Source organism: Canis lupus, chromosome 28, assembly GCF_003254725.2.
Source record: "Canis lupus dingo isolate Sandy chromosome 28, ASM325472v2, whole genome shotgun sequence".
In the NCBI taxonomy this organism is placed as follows: domain Eukaryota; kingdom Metazoa; phylum Chordata; class Mammalia; order Carnivora; family Canidae; genus Canis; species Canis lupus.
This window is the reverse complement of record NC_064270.1, coordinates 25,714,660-25,733,352: the sequence shown is the minus strand read 5'-3', so window position 1 is coordinate 25,733,352 and position 18,693 is coordinate 25,714,660. Positions and strand designations below refer to the sequence as shown.

At 42.0% G+C, this 18,693-nt stretch overlaps 1 protein-coding gene across 2 annotated transcripts in view; it reads left to right on the top strand.

Annotated features, from left to right (window-relative positions):
- The first annotated feature begins 306 nt into the window (after positions 1–306).
- The window catches only part of ABLIM1 (actin binding LIM protein 1), a 285,038-nt gene continuing 266,651 nt past the window's right edge, over positions 307–18,693 (top strand). Inside the window, exon 1 of one of the 2 annotated variants that reach the window (XM_049103113.1) lies at positions 307–543. In XM_049103113.1, coding sequence (XP_048959070.1) covers positions 531–543 — 13 coding nt within the window. In that variant the 5' untranslated portion in view covers positions 307–530. The remainder of the gene's footprint in view (positions 544–18,693) is intronic. The other variant, XM_049103122.1, reaches the window with a different exon arrangement.

Below are 18,693 nucleotides of genomic sequence, written 5' to 3'. Positions count from 1 at the left end.
TGCTTGCTTTCTCGGGGACCAAAGCAGGAGGCTGCAAAGCCCCTAACAGCAGCCACAATATTATTATTAATTATTTTAAATCAAGAATCCCAGCCGGGGGGGGTGGGGGTGGGTGGGAGGGGAAGACGCAGACCCCTAGTGCACGCCCCACCTCGCTGGGGACAAAAGCCCCGCCTGGCGCCGCAGCCCAGGACAGGGTGGGCCGGGCCGGGCCGGGGCGGGGGAGGCGGGGGAGGCCCGGGGGCGGGGGCGGGGGAGGCCGAGGGCGGGCCCCGCCCAGCGCGGGCCGCGGGCTGTCAGCGCTGCCGCGCCCCGCGGCCGGTCCCCGCGGTCGCCTCGGCCCCGCCTGCCGGCCTCGCAGCGGCCCGCGGGCGGCCAGGTGTCCTGCGGGCGGCGTCCCCGCGCTGCCAGCGCCTCCCCACGCGGGCGGCCGGCGCCTGTGCGCTGCGGTGCGTTTCGGGGGTAATTCCCTCCCCACGCCCGGCCGGGTTGCTCCTCTCCCTCCCCGCTTCGGCTCCCGCGCCTGAACCATGGCGGCAAGGGGTGAGTGGGGCCCAGGTGGGACCGGCCGCCGCCCCCGCGCCAGGCCCGCGGGGCAGGGAGGGCGGGGGGCACCTGGGCGGGCCCGGCAGGTGCGCGGCGCGGGGGGCTGCGGGGGCCGCGCTGGCCCCGGCCCGGCCTGAAACTTTGGCGGCGGATCCCTGGGCTCTGGGCGGCTGCGGGGGGCGGGGGCGGGGGCGGGGGCGGGGGTGTGGAAGGCAGCCCTCGCCCTTGACCTTGATCCCCGGATGTGGGTGAAGCGTGAGGGCCCAGGTCGGCGCTGGCTCACCTGGACGCGCCGCGGCTGGGCTGGGAGGGCGTGGGGGATGGGCTTCCCGCTGCCCGACCTGCTGGGGAGCCGCCCCAGGGGCTGTCCGGGAGAGAGGAAGAGGCATTTTTTTCCTCCTTTCTTGTTACCATTTTGCAGCTTGGGGATGGAAGGAATCCAGGGCTTGATGCAGTAAGATTTAAAGCTGCAGTGCTTATACCCCCATTTAAAAAAAAAAAAAAAAAAAAGTAAATTCCCTATACCTGTACTCCTCTTTAGCATTAATCTTCCTCCCACCCCACCCCCACCCCGCCCCACCCGTTTTCTTTCTGGAGTGAAACAATTACTGCAGGTAAAACCGGGTGAAAGTAAAATTAAAAAAAAAAAAAAAAAAAAAAAGAAGGAAAAATCCAAATTGCTTTTCAGGCAAGAGTGAAGGGAATGTATTTTTTGCCATCTGGAGCCAGGGGTGATGCTGGGAAGAGTGGGTTAGTCATAGCTCAGGGGCTGCTACTATGAGTGAAATATTAAAGAGATCAAGTCATTGTGCAGTTTGCCAGCAATTAAAATGAAGTGACTTGGTTGCTCTGCCATAAGCGTTTAAGGAAAATATTGATGATCTTTAGAAAGTTTATTTGCAAAGCAGTAAGTACCACCCTTTTTGATACCGTAAAACTTGAAAGAGTTGCAGAGTTGTTTTTGTGTCTTTTTTTTTTTTTTTTGATTCTGAAGGGTTAACTCTGCTTTTGGAGGGGGGGCAGTTAAGGAATTTAATAACGTGTTGGATAATTTAGTGCTGCTTTTCAGGGTTCACTCTGGTGGCATGTAACGAATAGACTAATTTCTAATATTTAAATTTCTTTTTAAGGACTTTTTAAGGTCTTTGTTGATCTGGCAATATGGTCAGTTGGTTCCATACCTGGAAATGAGGTGGTAAGGGCTAGGTGGAAGACAGAATTTATATTTGTAGATACTGGGCTATAGAAGTGACACGAAGCCCCAAGATACTACCTGCCTAATATTGCTTAATGATTTGTGATTAAAGAAAATAAAAAAGAGGATGGAACAGAATGACTGGAGGGGACTGGGTGTGTGTATGGGATCTTCCAAATGATTCCAGCTGTACAATCTCTGAACTGTATTCTAACACCGAGGCTTTTGGTTCTGATCTCTGTCCTAAGTACAACAAAGAACATGTGAAGAATATCTCTTGTAGGTTGTAAAGGTCTCTGTGGTCAGAATCCACTTCTGATACAGTTTTACATCACCAAAACCCCTTAGTACAGTACCTTGCGCAATGTAGGAACCATGTAACTACTAGGAACCTGGTATGTCCTAAGAAGCATCAAGTTCATTAAGAAACCAAGCATCAAGTGCATTAAGAAACACCCCCCTCCCCCTCCCCACACACACACCTAGAAGTTTCTCCTTGTCTGTGGTCCTTTTTATTATAGGGTCTCTGTGGCTTATCTGAGGATATGAATGAGGATGGCCCCAGGGATTCAGAGGAGTAGAGCCTTAAGTTGGCCTTAGATATTTCTCAATATTTCTCACGTATTCTTCTTGAACCTGGTTCCAAGAAGAATGATTTGGAGTCAGACATAGACATGTCACTCAATTGTCTTGTTTTCTCTTCAAATTCTGCGTTGATAATTTTGCATTTAACAGTTAAAAATCTGACTAACATTGCGGGGGCAAAATGCCATGATAATTAATATCCATTATTGCAGACTTCTTGTGTGTCAGGTACTTTACATGTATTAAATCACTGAATTTTCACAATAACAAGTAGATACTGTTATTACCTCCCCATTTCACAGATGAAGGAACTGCGGTATTGAAAGATTGTGTAACTTGCCTGAGCTCAAATGGTTGGTAAGTGGCAAATCCTGATTTCCATCCAGGTCTGTCTGACCTCTGATCACATCACATGGTTTTATGGTCTTTCGTTATTAGTCCTTTGAATATTATAGTAAACATCTCAATCATTGATTTACCAAAAAGAAAGAGAAAAATGTCCTATCCTTGAGATTTAAAGGAAAGAGTCTTTGTAAGTAGGTTGGAATTCCTGATACCTTCAGGGTCATTTGGTAAATGCAGAGTGAAGGAAACAAGGCTACTTGACCCCTACTGTTGTTAACTTGCTATTCCCACTGTGTTTCCTCCTACTTGTTTTGAGGACGAGAACTTCTTACATCTTACAAATGACTGAGGATTTTTCCAATGTTTTTATGAAGCACTTTTATTTTTATGAATTTGTAAACAACAACAACAATTCCAAGTGATTAGCAGACTACCTAGTAGAATAGCTACTGAAATGAGCTCGTGTGGAAAAATGTCTGTTTGCCATTTATTTATTTACAAAAGATGTCAAAACTATGAGCTTTTTTTTTTTTTAAAGATTTTATTTATTTATTTATTTATTTATTTATTCATGAGAGTTACAGAGGGATAAGCAGAGGGAGAAGCAGGCTCCTTATAGGGAGCCTGATGCGGGACTTGATTCCAGGACTCCAGGATCATGACCTGAGCCAAAGGCAGATGCTCAACCGCTGAACCACCCAGGAGTCCCTGCTATGGTTTTCTAATTCAGATCTGCTCTCACCTCTTACTCCTGAAAGTATAGATAAGGCTTCAGGGTCAGAAAGTTAATGTGTCTATTTAAATACCTAATTTATAAATGGGAAGGTCTTTAGACTTTTGGAAAGATAAATGTCATTAATCTAAGAAATGATCTCTGCTTATTTCTAATATCTATGCTTGTAGGTTATGGTGGGGTAAAAATATCTTTTAAATGTTGAAAACTACTGAATTTCATAAGAAAAATGATTTTATTAAGAATTTTAGAGAGGGACGCCTGGGTGGCTCAGTGGTTGAGTGTCTGCCTTTGGTCCAGGGCATGATCCAGGGTCCTGGGATTGAGTCCTGCATTGAGCTCCTGTGGGGAGCCTATTTCTGCCTCTGTCTATGTCTCTGCCTCTTTCTGTGTCTTTCATGAATAAATAAAATCTTAAAAAAAAAAACTGGAAGAAATCTGAATGTTCATCCATTGGGGAATGAGTGACTAGGTTATGGTGTATCCATACAATGGACTATTACACAACTTTTAGAAAGAACGATTTAGCTCCAAAATGTGTTTGATCTGGAGGGATGGTCATGATACACTTAAATGAAAAAGGGCAAGTTTTATTTTTATTTATTTGTTTTTTTATTTTTTTAATTATTTTTTTATTTTTTAATTTATTTATGATAGTCACACAGAGAGAGAGAGAGAGAGAGAGAGGCAGAGACACAGGCAGAGGGAGAAGCAGGCTCCATGTACCGGGAGCCTGATGTGGGATTCGATCCCGGGTCTCCAGGATCGCGCCCTGGGCCAAAGGCAGGCGCCAAACCGCTGCGCCACCCAGGGGTCCCAAGGGCAAGTTTTAGAATAAAGTGTATGTAATATATAATCCCAGTTTTGTGAGCTATGTGCATGTGTGTGTGCTCTGTAGGCACAGAGAGTATCATAGAACAGTACACACCAGGGTTACTTACCTCAAAGGCAAGGGTGGGGAGAGGAGACAGCTGACTTTTCCTTGAATACATCTTTCTGTTTGCTAGCAAGTAGACATAGCTTTAAAAGACTGAGAGAAAAATCCATTAAAGAAAAAAAATGTATCAGTTCTTCCCCATTCATTCATTTTCTCAAGTCAGGGACATAGGTCTTCATTCATTCATTCAACATTTATTGAACACCTGTTATGTGCCAGCAATTGGTGAACAGGACCCAGTGTATACCGTCAAGGATCTCGTAGTTTTGTGGAAGAGACAAATACATAAATGCTTATAAAAATAGGATATGCTGAGTGCAGAGAGAAAGAGAAAGATAATATGGGATATATATAGAGATAATTATGATGATACAAAAGAGTGACCCTGAATACAGCCATGGGGGTAAGGACCATGAGATCTTGAAGAAAAGAAAGTTGTGTTCTTGGAGAATGATCTGGATTCTTAGATGAGCCAGATGACAAAGAATGGATTGAGGGATAGGCTTTTTAGAGAGAGGGGCATAGAAAAGAAATAGTACAATGTGTGCTGACCTGGAAAGCAAGTTGGTGCAGGATTTAATGCTTGCCAGGGAGAGGAGAGCCAAATCTCAGCTGAGTCAGGAGATGCAGAGGGCACTTTGGGGAAAGGCCAAGGATGTAGGGAGCTTTGTTTACAAGGAGCTGTGGTTCCAGACAGCACAGTGGAAGGTTGTCAGTGGTGGCAGATGTGCAGAGGGAAGAAGCACAAGGCAGAATGGGATAAGAAGGGAGAGGAAATGAACAGGGATTGGGAGCTCTTCATCGTTTCCATGAGTCGGATTGCAGGAATGAGAGAGATAGTTGGGCATGATTGGCCTCAACTGTCCTTGCTTTGGCATTAGGGGCTTCGTTTGCAGACCGTGCTGAGTCCTGGGCTGTATCTACTGCAGGCAGAGAGATGGGCGAGGGCTGCCATCAGCTTTCTAGAGTAGCAGTAAAGCCCTCTGCTGGACAGTGGTTCCTTCCGCAGTGTTGGGGTACAGGGGGACGTAAAAATCAGAGCTACACTCCTTTTTTTTTTTTTTTTAAATTTTATTTATTTATTTATTCATGAGAGACACACAGAGAGAGGCAGAGACACAGGCAGAGGGAGAAGCAGGCTCCATGCAGGGAGCCCAATATGGGACTCGATTTAGGGACCCCAGGATCATGCCCTGAGCCAAAGGCAGACGCTCAACCACTGAGCCACTCGGGTGTCCCAGAGCTACACTCCTTTTTGCTGACTTCTTCCACTTCTATGCTTATGGTGGGGCTTATCGTGGGGCTCAACAAACTCTATCTGTTCATTGATAAAGGGAGGACTTCCATTCTGTTTCTTCTTTCTCTGTTACTTCTTCCTGGAAATGGATGGCTGTTACAACCACCAGTTGCATCACTCCACCTTTATCAGTTTGCCAGGTTGATGCTGTAAAGATGAATGCATGGAGGATTTTTGTTTGGTGTTATGTGGGGGCCATTATTCTGGCCTGTATTAGCTAAGTTTTTCTTCTCTGTGAGTTACGGAGCCTCAAGCAGTTTATCAAGCTGAAGAAAATAAGATATATTTGTAAGCCAAGTTTAGCCATTATTAGTTTTGATATGAAAAAAAATCATCACAGCAACACATTACACTTCTAGAACTGTATTAAAATAAATGGGTTGTAATTCAATAAATGGATTTTTTTTTTACATAAGAGAAATAATTTTTGACATCAGTATCCCACAAATGGGAGAATCATGTTCCAGAAAAGATTTTCAGAAGGTTAAATTGTTCCCACATTGGATCTGTAAACAGCATTACCTTTTTCTCTCTCTCTCTTTTTTTTTTTTTTTTTTTTTTATTTTGAGACCTCAGGTAAAAAAGTTTGGGCTGATCATATTTTCTTAGGTCATGGCTCACTGTCATCAGTTCATCAGACCCTTATCTTAGATATCTATTTATTTATTTCAAAATTTATTTATTCATTTTTCAGTAATCTCTAAATCCAATGTGGGGCTCAAACTCACCACACTGAGAGCAAGAGTTGCATGCTCCTCTAACTGGACCAGCCAGGTGCCTCACCCATTCCTTTTCTCCCATAGGGAACTATTCTAATACACTTGATTTGCATGTTCATGAGTTTGTAGCAAAACCAATTCTTAGACCAGCTCATATTTAAAACTATGAATATCAAGTCATTTTATGTATGTTCCATGTGTATTCTGTGTTTTTGAGGGCTAGTCAAGTTCTAAAATAACATTTTATGAACATATACATATTTCTGATCTTATTTGGAAGTTTTACATCACTTAATATAATACCATGCCTTATTCTGTTAGGGACTAACAGAATCCAGTTAAAAAGGTTAGTCCTCATCTCAGAGGAATGTAAACTGAGTTAGGGGTGTGTGTGTGTGTGTGTGTGTGTGTGTGTAAAGTTATATACACAGCTGACCAGAATAGGATGTGATAAAGATTATCATCGAGGTATGGGAGGGTCAATTAATTGTGGCAGCTGATAACAAGAACAACTTTGCTTCACAGAGGGGATGGAATCTGAGTTGGATCTTGGAGGATGAGTAGAATTTGGCCAGCAGATCACTAAAGATGTGCTTTCCTTTCAGAAGGAACAGCACAGGTAGGAACGTGGAGGAGTGAAAGCGGAGGGTACGTGAGGAGGAAAAAGTCTGGGAAATCTGGGGGCAGGAGATTTGTGGTGGGAAGAGGAAAAGAACAGGAAGACAGAGGGATGACATCTGAAACTGGTAAGCCTTTACATCAAAGTCTTTTCCTAAACAGAGAACTCCAAATGCAGAGAAGGGAAGTGAGAGGTCTGTTCTTGGTAACATTCAGAGTAACTTGTCCCTGGTTGTGCAGCTGCCCACAATGCATATTAAAGATGGTATTTTATCGCCAAATAATGTTGCAGTGAGTTACATTTTATCCTGACCGCAGTTCTCATTGAGGTAGAAATTTTGCCAAAAGCCCACTCTTGTGTTTCCTTTCAGATGGCAGACTAGGCTATCGGAGCCTTATCCTTAGCTTTGTACTGGACACCAGAACATCCCAGTGCTAAGAATGCTGGCACACAGGAAGACCGAATACAGAATGGCCAAACAACATGTTCAACTGTAGCAAGGGGAAGGGAGTGAGGCCATTCCCCCAGGAGAAGTGTGTGTTCTTAACTTGATCCTATTTTTATGTGCACCTGACTAATTCACTCAGTTCTAGGGAAGGAACAAAACAGCACTAATTAATAGAGCCCATTAAAATGAAAGATGCAATTTTGTAAAATTTATGGAACATTTCCTTTGAGATGGTAAATTAGTCTTTACCGTCTTTTATGGAGAAATATTTCTTTTTCATGAGCCTATGGTTTCAGGTTCTTCTCTAACTTAATCTATATCAGTATTTGTTGATATAAGTAGTACTAATCACTTGCTACAGTTTGACATTTTGTTGCTCCATTCACAAGATGCTGCTTAGTAAGACCTCAAATGTACTTCACTTGTGGTTGCCCTCATCTGCTTGATCCCTGGTTTCCAATGTACTTCGATAAAGAAAGGAAAAAGAATGTGAGTGGTTATTAGCATTTCACCCTGGTTAAAGTAGCAGGAATGATGATGATATTCTCTAGGAATATCATCCTTCTCTATGTCCATCCATCCATCCATCCATCCATCCATCCATCCTTCCATCCCATAGACATCTATTGAGCCTTCCTAGAGTTCATAATCAAACACACATCAATGAAAATCCAACTGTCTGTACTCATTATATTTCATAATGTCACTAGGAATTGACAGCACATGTTGCCTTCACTATACTGGTATAGTATCATTGTTCTCTCTCAAAATGTGTAGTTTGTAAATGCAAAGCAGCTGTGCCAAAAGACCCAGTTTTGTTCATTTTTCTTAAAGGACTTTGTGAGAAACATTTTGAAGTTTGTTGTCTTCTCCTGTAGCCTGTCTTGTCTACCCATCTTAGAAAAAGCATGGCAAGGCTACACAGGTGCCTATGACTCTAGCCTATGGAAAGAGCCAGCCCTCCATTTCCTGCAGGCTCACCTGAAGCACCTTTTTTATCTCTTGTTTTCTACCATGCAGGTTCGGGTATGCTCTTTGCTTTTTTTGTGAATACCTTATGGTCTAGAACACAAATATCATCATTCTGTCACAGACAACAGCCTCAGGCCAAAACCAACTCATGTACAAATGGTACCAGAAACTGTTTTAGGGTGGAGAGAGAGAGAGAGAGAGAGAGAGAGAGAGAGAGAGGAGAGAGGAGAGAGAGAGAGAAAGAGAGAGAATGAGAGAGGAAAAGAGAGAGGGAGAATATATGTGAGCAATAGAGGGATTGATAGAGCTAAAATAAGATTATTAAACATTGAAAATAGAGAGATTGGATTTGAGTAAAAAAAGTATTTGCTAGGATAAATTGTTATTACATTTGTTCTTTATTGAGAAGGGAACAGAAGCCAGGGGAGTTGCAATTTATGTTAGTTATAAAAGGGATTCCACAGTTAAGGAAATGTATGCTTTCTCCTCTCCTCTTCCTCCAGGAATAGAATTGTCAACCATTTATCTGTAAATTTTTTGATAGCAAGCAAGACTGTGATGGGCAGTAGTTAACTTTTTTGATCTTTTGACCTTTCTCACTGATACTCAATCAGATAATAATTATTGGACCTTTCTCCTAAAGTAGCCAGATTTATTCCAATTCTCATTCATTCCTGGACTAATGGTACTCATATATTAATTAATGGAGTAATTTAACAAATATTTAATGAACACTCAAATATTTAATGAACACTCCAGGGTGAGGATTCTCATGGTTTTGGGTTAGAAAAATAGTAAAGGGTGTTAAGATTTGTCATTAAATGTGGCTGGGGCAATTAAGGGTTAGTCAACATTTGTTGCTTCCATTTGAATATATAATGTATTTTGTATGTACCATATAAGTAATCATCTAAATGTGATATTTCTGTCTAGCACAAATGCTAAACCTGATGGGATACTGGACAACAGTTAGATAGTGGGCTATGCCAGGCAAATTGGGACCATGGCTTTCCTAATAGTTTCTAGCCAGAACATACTTTGGTAGAATTGTATTCCTTTGTCTCAAAAGATAGAATTTTGGTCAATTTCTGAATATCTATTTGTAGCATTAGCTACATTGTACATTATCAGCATCAAAATTTAAATTAAATCGTAGGCTGGCTGTTTCCTCCCTTTCAATCCAGCACTTTTTCTGGCTGTTCCCTGTCATGGGAACTTGGTACGTTCAGATGTAATTACTACTGTAGACAATAACATTTAGTACAAAGTCAAACCCAAATGAAATTTTGGAGTATTTGTGGGTTTTTTTGGTGGGGGGACTGTAATTCATGTTCTATAATAGAATTTACTTTCTATTGGGGTAAATTATCTAGTGCAGAGCTATTGTGGAATGGAAATGTTTAGTATCTTGGGTCCCTCTATGGTCATTTTATTCATTTATTTTTATTTTTGAGGGGGTGGGTGGAAAGGCAGAGGGAGAGAGAGAATCTTGGAGCCCACCACAGGTCTTAATCTCACAACCCTGAGATTGGACCTGAAATCAAGAGTCGGACATTTAACCTATCGAGCCAGGTACCCCCTACCCCGGTCAATCATTTTAAATGAACGGTTCTTTTTTTTTTCTTTCAAGATTTATTTATTTATTCATGAGAGACACACAGAAAGAGAGGCAGAGACATGGGCAGAGGTAGAAGCGGGCTCCCCACGGGAAGCCTGATGTTGGACTCCATCACCAGATCCCTGGATCACACCCTGAGCTGAAGGCAGAGGCTCAACCACTGAGCCACTCAGGCATCCCAAATGAATGGTTCTTTTTTGCAGTTAATGAAGTTTTGAAGCAGCTTTAAAGTGTTCTATTTACCTGCGGTTGTTCTTGGACTCACTACCTACTTGATGACTCTCTCTGATGTATTGGAGATGTATTTCCCTAGTACGTTGCATTATTTTATTGGGAAAGTTATGTGATATGCATTTATCACTCTAAGGAATTCATCCGTAGTTTGTTTTATGATAACTGAATGGGCAAGTCCTTATTTAGTAGAGGTACATAGAAAATCTTTTGTCTTACTGAGCCCTCCATTAGACTAACAAAGAAAGCAGGCATTATGGGTCAAGCACTCAGAAATTACTTGCTGATTGACTAGAGATCATAGGACTCTGGTCCTTTGTTAGATTGTTTTTCTCAAGCTTATAAGAGGAAGCACTCTACATATAAAATTATTGCTATCCACATCTTAATAAATTAAAGTCCTTTATACAGTGTGTTCTTTCCCCAGCTCTATAATATCATTACCTATGAAAACAATATTTGATGGTATAAATGAAACTATTAGGGTCAACTTATAGTTTTTCCTGAGGAAAATACCCTGTAATATGTTTTGCTTAAAACTGTGTCCAAGGTCTTACTCAAGTTTCTCTTCTCCAACTGATTGAGAATTCATGTACAAAACACGTCCACCACAGGGTAGCCACCAGAGAACTGAATGGTAACAATGCAGGGAAATGAGGACAATGAAGTAAACAGCTATTTCTGGCTTTTCAGCTCCAAATAGGAATGAACAGAAGGAGAGGAGCCCCAGAGTCTGGGGGAAGGAGAGGAAGGGGGGAAAGCCATAATTTTTAAACCTTACAAATAAAATGTAGAAAAGAGGTTTAGGTTGGCAACCTCTAATGGATCCCAGGGAGACTTTTGTTGTTGTTGTTCTGTGTAAAACAAGAGAATCTTTATTTTGATTCATTTAAGCAATTGGGTTAAGTGATGATGAGCCTGAGCATCCAGTGATGATTTTAGTTTCTTTACCAGCTCCTTAGTTACTGTTTATTTTAGGAGAATCTATTCTGTGGCTAGACTTTATATAAACTGTAGAATTGTAGTTACAAATTCTGTGTTCGTGTGTCCAGTCATTCAATAAGTATTACTTGAACACCTGATAAGTACTCAGGTTGTTCTTGGCATTGGAGTAAGACAGCCACTTACCACATGAACATATATAATGTGACAGGTGGTGATAAAGAGCTATAAAGAAAAATGAAGAACAAGTAGAAGAGAGACTGCTAGGGAAATGAGGCCAGGGAAGGTGCCATTTTATATGGGATGAGGGTGGGAGGCCTCTTTGATAAAGTGACATTTGGGCAGGGACCCAAAGGAAGTGAGGAGGGTCATGTAGATTCTGGCAGAGACAAACAATGCAAAGGCTTTGATGTCTGTCTTGAGGACCAGCAGGGAGGCCAGTGTGGCTGGGGCAGAGAGGACAGGCAAGAAGGAGGGAGAAGTTGGAGAGTTGGGGGATGTGATTGTCATCCTTGCAGGTTACTTTGAGATCTTGAGTTTTCCTCTGAGTGAGAATGATGGAGATGGGAGAGCCCTGGGTAGTTCTCAGCAGACTTGTGACTTGATTTGATGGAGTTTAAAAGGATTGCTTGGTCATGCATGTGGAGAATAGACTGTAGTAAGCAGGAAGACCAGTAAGGAGGCTATTGTAATGGCCAGAACAAGAGAAGATAGTGATTTAGAGCAGCTGGTGAGAAGTCACTGAGTTCTGGAACTATTTTTCTAAGGAAGTGCTTATAGGACTTGCTGGTGGGTTGGAAGCATGGAGTGAAAGGGAAAGAATTGAGGATGCCTCCTTTTTTCTGTTCCTTTCTTCTCTTCTCTTTCTCTCTTTTTATTTTTATTTTTTAGCACCTGGGAGGGTAGCATGTAATTAACTGGGATGAGGAAGAGTGTAGAAGGAGTAGGTTTGGGGAGTGGGGAATCAAGCAGTTCAGTTTGAGATATTTCTTAGACTTTGTATTCTGAAGGTATTTATTGTGCCCCTTTGACAGACGGAGGAAATGAGGCAGAGAAGAAGTAACTTGCCTGAGACCATCTCGATTTAAATCCAGGTCTTGTTAATGCCAGAGTATGCTGTACACACCATAATATTGCCTCTTTATATTAAGCTGAAATATATGCCACGAAAATAATGTATCTAGTGTTTATTTCTTAATTATTTTGATTTAATAAAAAATAAAAAAATCTTAATTATTATGATTTTTCATTATGAGATAATTTTCTGCATTTTTAAACATAGCTTGTGCTTAAGGGAAAAAAAACCTGTTATCACATTATTAGAAATTTTACCATTTATGAGTACTGTCGTTAGCACTGCAAAAATGCTACTGAAACATGAAGAAGCATATGACATTGATCCACTCATTCACTTGATGTAATCTTTGAATGCTTGGGAGTAGAGGGAGGTCCTAGTTCCTCTACTTACAGAGCTCTCAGTCTAGGGAAGATGAGTGACCTGTGTACAGAAATTGCCAGGGGCCAGTGGTGTGATGGTGGTACACATAAGTTGTCAAAGGAGCATAGAGGAAGGAGAGCGGTCCATCCTGGTGTATACTGAACCGAGGAAAACTTTACAAGCAAGTGATATTAGAGGAAGGCCTTGAAAAATGAGTGGAATTTGCAAAATGAAGAAGTGGTAGGAAAGTATTCCAAAAACAGGAAACAGCATGTTATTAGAATTTTAAAAATGCTAATTAAGCATAGTAAGCATTAAGAAGACATATGAAGTGAAGTGTAGCATATAGGAATGCTATGAGGAAAATTTAAAAATTACCTTTGGGAACATGAAATGTTTAAACCATTAGAGAGAGCTACGGTACCCTTGAGTAACAAAACAGCATATTGTAAAAATCCTCATTTCCCCTAAGTCTCTCTATAAAAAAAAAGGGAAATCCCGATTAAAATGCCAGCAGACTTTTTTTTAAGGGATATGGCGAAATGATACTGTTCTTCATTTTGTACAATGAAATAGATGAAATTCTGAAACAGAAGTGTAATTAAGAGAGATTAGCCTAACTGAATATTAAAACGATATGACACTGCAGTAATTAAACCAATTTAGTTTGGAGAAAAATTCGAGTAGTGGAAATAGATTAGTGAACACCTATATATGGAATTTAGTTATAGTAAAGTGACATTTTAAGTATCTGTGTGAGAAGAGAGATTATTCCCTAAGTAATGTGGGGACAACTTACAAAAGTCAGTCTGGACCCCTTTCTTATTCCATATACACACAAAATTCCTAATGTATTGAATAAATAAGTATAAAATAAATGAAGCAATCAAGGCCTTGGAAGAAGACACAGGTGAGTTTATGACCTGAGAATGTTAGAAGGCTCCTGACCTTTTATACAGGACACAAAGCCTTAAAGTCATAAAAGAAAAGGCAGATACATTTAGCTACATAAAAATAAAAGACTTCTGTGTGGTTAAAAATACCACATTCTTCATTCTGGCTTGCAGTGCTCACAAGACCCCAGCTGAGCTGACTTGAACCCGGCCTCCTGCACCAGGAAAGTCCAGCCAGCGGGTAACAGGGGAAGAGGCAGAGACAGGCCTGGGATACCACTGAGGGCCTTTTTGAGAGCTTGGCAAAGGCTTTGAGAGTGTTATTAGTGTGAGGGATCACCTGAGGGCTTTGTTGAAGTTTTACTCTCTGCACAAAGCAGGCTAGACAAGCTCTGAGGATGGCGTTCACTTATTCATTCCATAAACATGGAGGGAGAGTTTGCAGTACCAGAGGGTGTAGCAGGAGGTACGGCAACAACTAAGGCACCGTCCCTACCTCAAGAGGCCACACTGGACCAGGGATTGATATCTGATTGGAAGGTCATGGTCACCTCCACTCTATCCTGCTTTCTGGAACATTCACCCTCCATAGGCTGCTCTGCTCGGAAGCCTTAACCCTTTTCCAGACACTAAGTGTCTGTCTACACTAAGGTTAAGATCAGGCTTCCCTGTGACCCTGGCACACCTTTATCATTGGGAGAGAGGTAGCAAGGTAGGTAGGTATGTTCTACTGGAAAGACAGAGTCCTGAAAAAGGGACAAAAGAACAGGGGGAGTTGGTTAGAAGTGGCAGTCTAATGGAATCATTTAGCTCAGCATTTTCTCCTGCCACAGCCAAGTTTCTAAAGGGGTAAGGATATTCATTCGCTGGTGTTCAGAACATTTATTTATTTATTTATTTTTAAGGATTTTATTTATTCATGAGAGACACATAGGGAGAGGCAGAGACATAGGCAGAGGAGAAGCAGGTTCCCTGTGAGGAGCCTGATGTAGGACTTGATCCCAGGACCCTGGGATCACGACCTGAGCCAAAGGCAGATGCTCAACCGCTGAGCCACCCAGGTGCCCCAGAACATTTGCTTTAAGTGAGCATCCTGTTAGTGTCTCTTGAAGATGAGTCTGCCCTGGTTCCCTGAATCCCTTTGATTAAATCAGGGCCTTGCTTTGGAGACGTCCTTTTGCCCTGATTTCTCTGCTAATAAACAACAATTTGAGCTTGGTGGTATAACTCTATTTATCCTCTGATGGCTACACTTCCTCCCTTCCACCAGACTCTTTCATTTTTGTGTCTGTCAGCTGACACTGAACTGTGCAAAGTTGTCTAGGTGGCTGTACCCTCTGTGACTATGAATTCTGAGGAGCCAAGTACACATTTTCCCAGATGCTAGGCCGCCTGAGAACCTGCAGCTGAGTAGACATTTAATAAGTAGTTACTGAGAAAATTAGGAGGAAAGGGTTGCCAGGCACCCAGTCCAGAGCTTGGTGGGAGACCCAGGCTGGGGGTGGGCCAATAAGGTTTCGTCTCAGAAATTTCTCAGGACTTGGAGCTGAACTCCTGTACGTTGGACGTGGTTTGGAAGTTCATTTCCTCGTCCTCCTCTGTACTGAAACCCGACCGAGGACAGAGCTGGCTTTTTCCTACCTGGGTGAGGACTGTTCGACGTGCAGATTCGAACCTGATCCGCCGTGTTCTTCAGTGGGCAGCGTCCTTGAAGGAGTGAGGCTAGACGCGTTGAGACGGCTGCTCTGGCGGGCAGGCACTGCTCCAGGCCCTGCATTTCATCTCACCACATCCCCTGTCTGTCAGGCCTCCTGGACTCTCCCCTGGCCCCTGCTTACACCCACGCTCCTCATTCCCACCCATCAGCAGGTGCCAGGATGTGGCAGCGACGCCGAATGGGGTGTGCATTCGTTATGTTATTGTGGTGCCCGCTGCATTTCAGCTGTAAATTAGCCCCCTTCACCCTGTCTCAGCTATTTCTAAGAGTTTCATAAAGCGTTGCCTCCCATGTTTCTAGGAATGAGCTACGTTCAGACATCCAGCTTGGCTAAAACCCTGCTGTCTTGGTGTACACAACTTCGTTGGGAACTGCCGTCTTGCAGGGGCCTCTGGTCACTTCTCCCACCCTTACCCAGTCTGGCCGCTAGCCTCCCTGAATTGGCTGGAGCTAAGCAGGGCCAGAAGCCTTCGCCACAGCATAATCAAGATCAAGGTGTGACTTAGAAAACGAACTACAAGCTTTTAAAAAAATTTTTGTTTAAAAATGATTAACAACAACAACAACAAAACAGAAAATAAAAATGATTAACATATAGTGTATTATTAGTTTCATAGGTAGTTTACTGATTCATCAGCATATAAACACCCAGTGCTCATTATATCACATGCCCTCCTTAATGTCCATCACCCGGTTACCCCATCCCCCCCACCTCTCCTCCAGCGACCCTCAGTCTGTTTCCTATAGTTAAGAGTCTCTTGTGGTTTGTCTCCCTCTCTGATTTCATCTTATTTTATTTTTCCCTCCCTTCCCCTGTGTTCATCTGTTTTGTTTCTTAAATTCCACATATGAGTGAGATCATATATGATCATTGTCTTTCTCTGACTGACTTATTTCACTTAGCATAATACCCTCTAGTTCCATCCATGTAGTTGCAATTGGTAAGATTTCATTTTTTTGGCAGCTGAGTAGTATTCCATTATATATATAATGAGCACTAAAATCAATCCATCCATTCCCTATAAAACTATGATCTACCTACCTACTTCCTTAAAAAAACTCCGCTTTGCCTTTTTACATAATATATCTTGAGATGTTTCCATATTACTTACATACAGATGTAGCTCATTTTTATGACTGCATAATGTTCAAGCATATGGTTGCTCCATACCTGATTTAATAGTCCTTTATCGATAGATGCTTTGCTTGTTTGCTTTAATAGACTGTGCTACACTGAAGATGTTTGTACATATGTCTTGCTGAGATTTTTGTTACACAGCCAGCAGTATTAGACTGTGACTTTTGGGAACTTTATTGGGAGCTTTACTGATAGTTCAGAGAACCTGGAAAAGGAGCATGGTCCAGACAATACCTCAGATACTCCTCTGTGGTTGACTTACCCTGTGCTCTCTCCCCTGGAGCCTGCTGCCTTCCCCCTACTCAGCCTCTGCCCAGCTAGGGGCACCTTCTTTCTTCAGCACTGGAAAATGTTACAGACATTTCCTTCATTTATACCAAGGTACAGACCACTTCTAGCCCCGTGGAAAAAAGGATATTTATTTATCCTTGCTTCATCTAAAGCCAACCTCATAGCCTCTTATGGGATTAATTTCTCCAGAATGATTGACAGCAAGGGATCAATTGCTTTCAGTACAAGATAATCACAAAATAGTCTAGTGCTGATATATTTCTCAAAGGCTGGATTATTTATTCTTATTCATGGTCTCTTATTATACTCCATCAAAAAAGTTCTGAAAATGAATTCTTTTTAAGGCTGACTCCAAATGTGCCTCCTTAAAAATTATCAAAAGGGCAGACCCAGGATCCCTGGGTGGCTCAGCAGCTTAGTGCCGCCTTCACCCAGGGCGTGATCCTGGAGTCCTGGGATCGGGTCCCACATGGGGTTCCCTGCATGGAGCCTGCTTCTCCCTCTGCTTGTGTTTCTGCCTCTCTTTCTGTGTCTCTCATGAATAAATAAATAAAATCTAAAAAAAAAAAAAAAACTTTAAATGCCAACTTTTGATGGCAGAAGATGGTAGAAAGAACCAGCAAAATGTCATCATCTTATTTGATTTTTTTTTTTTTTGTATATGCCTCCTCCTGTTGTTTTTGGTACAAATCAATCAAACAAAAAATACCAAAAATGTATTTGGCAAAGAGGAAATGCAAATTTGGGAAATGAGGATTGCCTATTTGAGTGTCCATGCAGAGCAATGCTTAGTTTCCTTATATAGCTCCTTGACTTTGCAACAAGCATCAGTGACTGAACATTCTTTCTGTAACAAGAATGAATTTGGTAGTAAAGAAAGGTTCTCTCTTTTTTTTAATAAATTTCTTTTTTATTGGTGTTCAATTTACCAACATACAGAATAACACCCAGTGCTCATCCCGTCAAGTGCCCCCCTCAGTGCCCGTCACCCATTCACCCCCACCCCCTGCCCTCCTCCCCTTCCACCACCCCTAGTTCATTTCCCAGAGTTAGGAGTCTTTATGTTCTGTCTCCCTTTCTGATATTTCCCACACATTTCTTCTCCCTTCCCTTATATTCCCTTAAAGAAAGGTTCTCCATCAGGCATTTCAATCTTTGGGATCATGATAGTCAAATTATACAACATCTTCCTCAGTTAAGGAGAGGAAGCATTAATGGATAAGTGAGGGATCCCTGGGTGGCGCAGCGGTTTGGCGCCTGCCTTTGGCCCGGGGCGCGATCCTGGAGACCCGGGATCGAATCCCACGTCGGGCTCCCGGCGCATGGAGCCTGCTTCTCCCTCTGCCTGTGTCTCTGCCTCTCTCTCTCTCTCGCTCTGTGTGACTATCATAAATAAATAAAAATTAAAAAATAAAAAAATAAAAAAAAATAAAAAAAATGGATAAGTGAGGGGGGAAAAGGCTCTTACACACTTATTGGCTGTTATATGGTAAACATAGTAATTTCTTCTTTTGTATTATTCATCACAGAAGAACACATCTCTCATGAAATTGATGTTGGGATACTAAATGAAATCTGTAAAATATGACTTTAATGCAAGTTAGGACACATTTATTTTGAAAAATTATTTTTATCTTATTGACTAGGTCATAAAAAGGGATGACATTTAGTGGAAATATATATCATTAGCAGAATGCCAGAAGAAAGATGTTTTGTGAAAATTGTTGTCATATGTAATATACTTCTAGAATTCAGCAGAATCCTTCTGGAGGTCATGAATATTGATGACATGAACTATGGCTGAAGGGATATGCTCTGCCTTCAGCTTTGTTGAGAATATTGTCAACATTTTTATGTTCCTAAGCTGACTCTTTTCCAATTTATTTCTTAGTTTTTTTTCTTGGGTTTTGTATTCTTCTTAAACTAGATTATGCATATGTGTGCACTTATTATGGCGAGCGTTTACATTTGCTTCTCTAAAGAAATTTTGAGGGGCATCTGGGTGGGTCAGTCAGTTAAGCATCTGCCT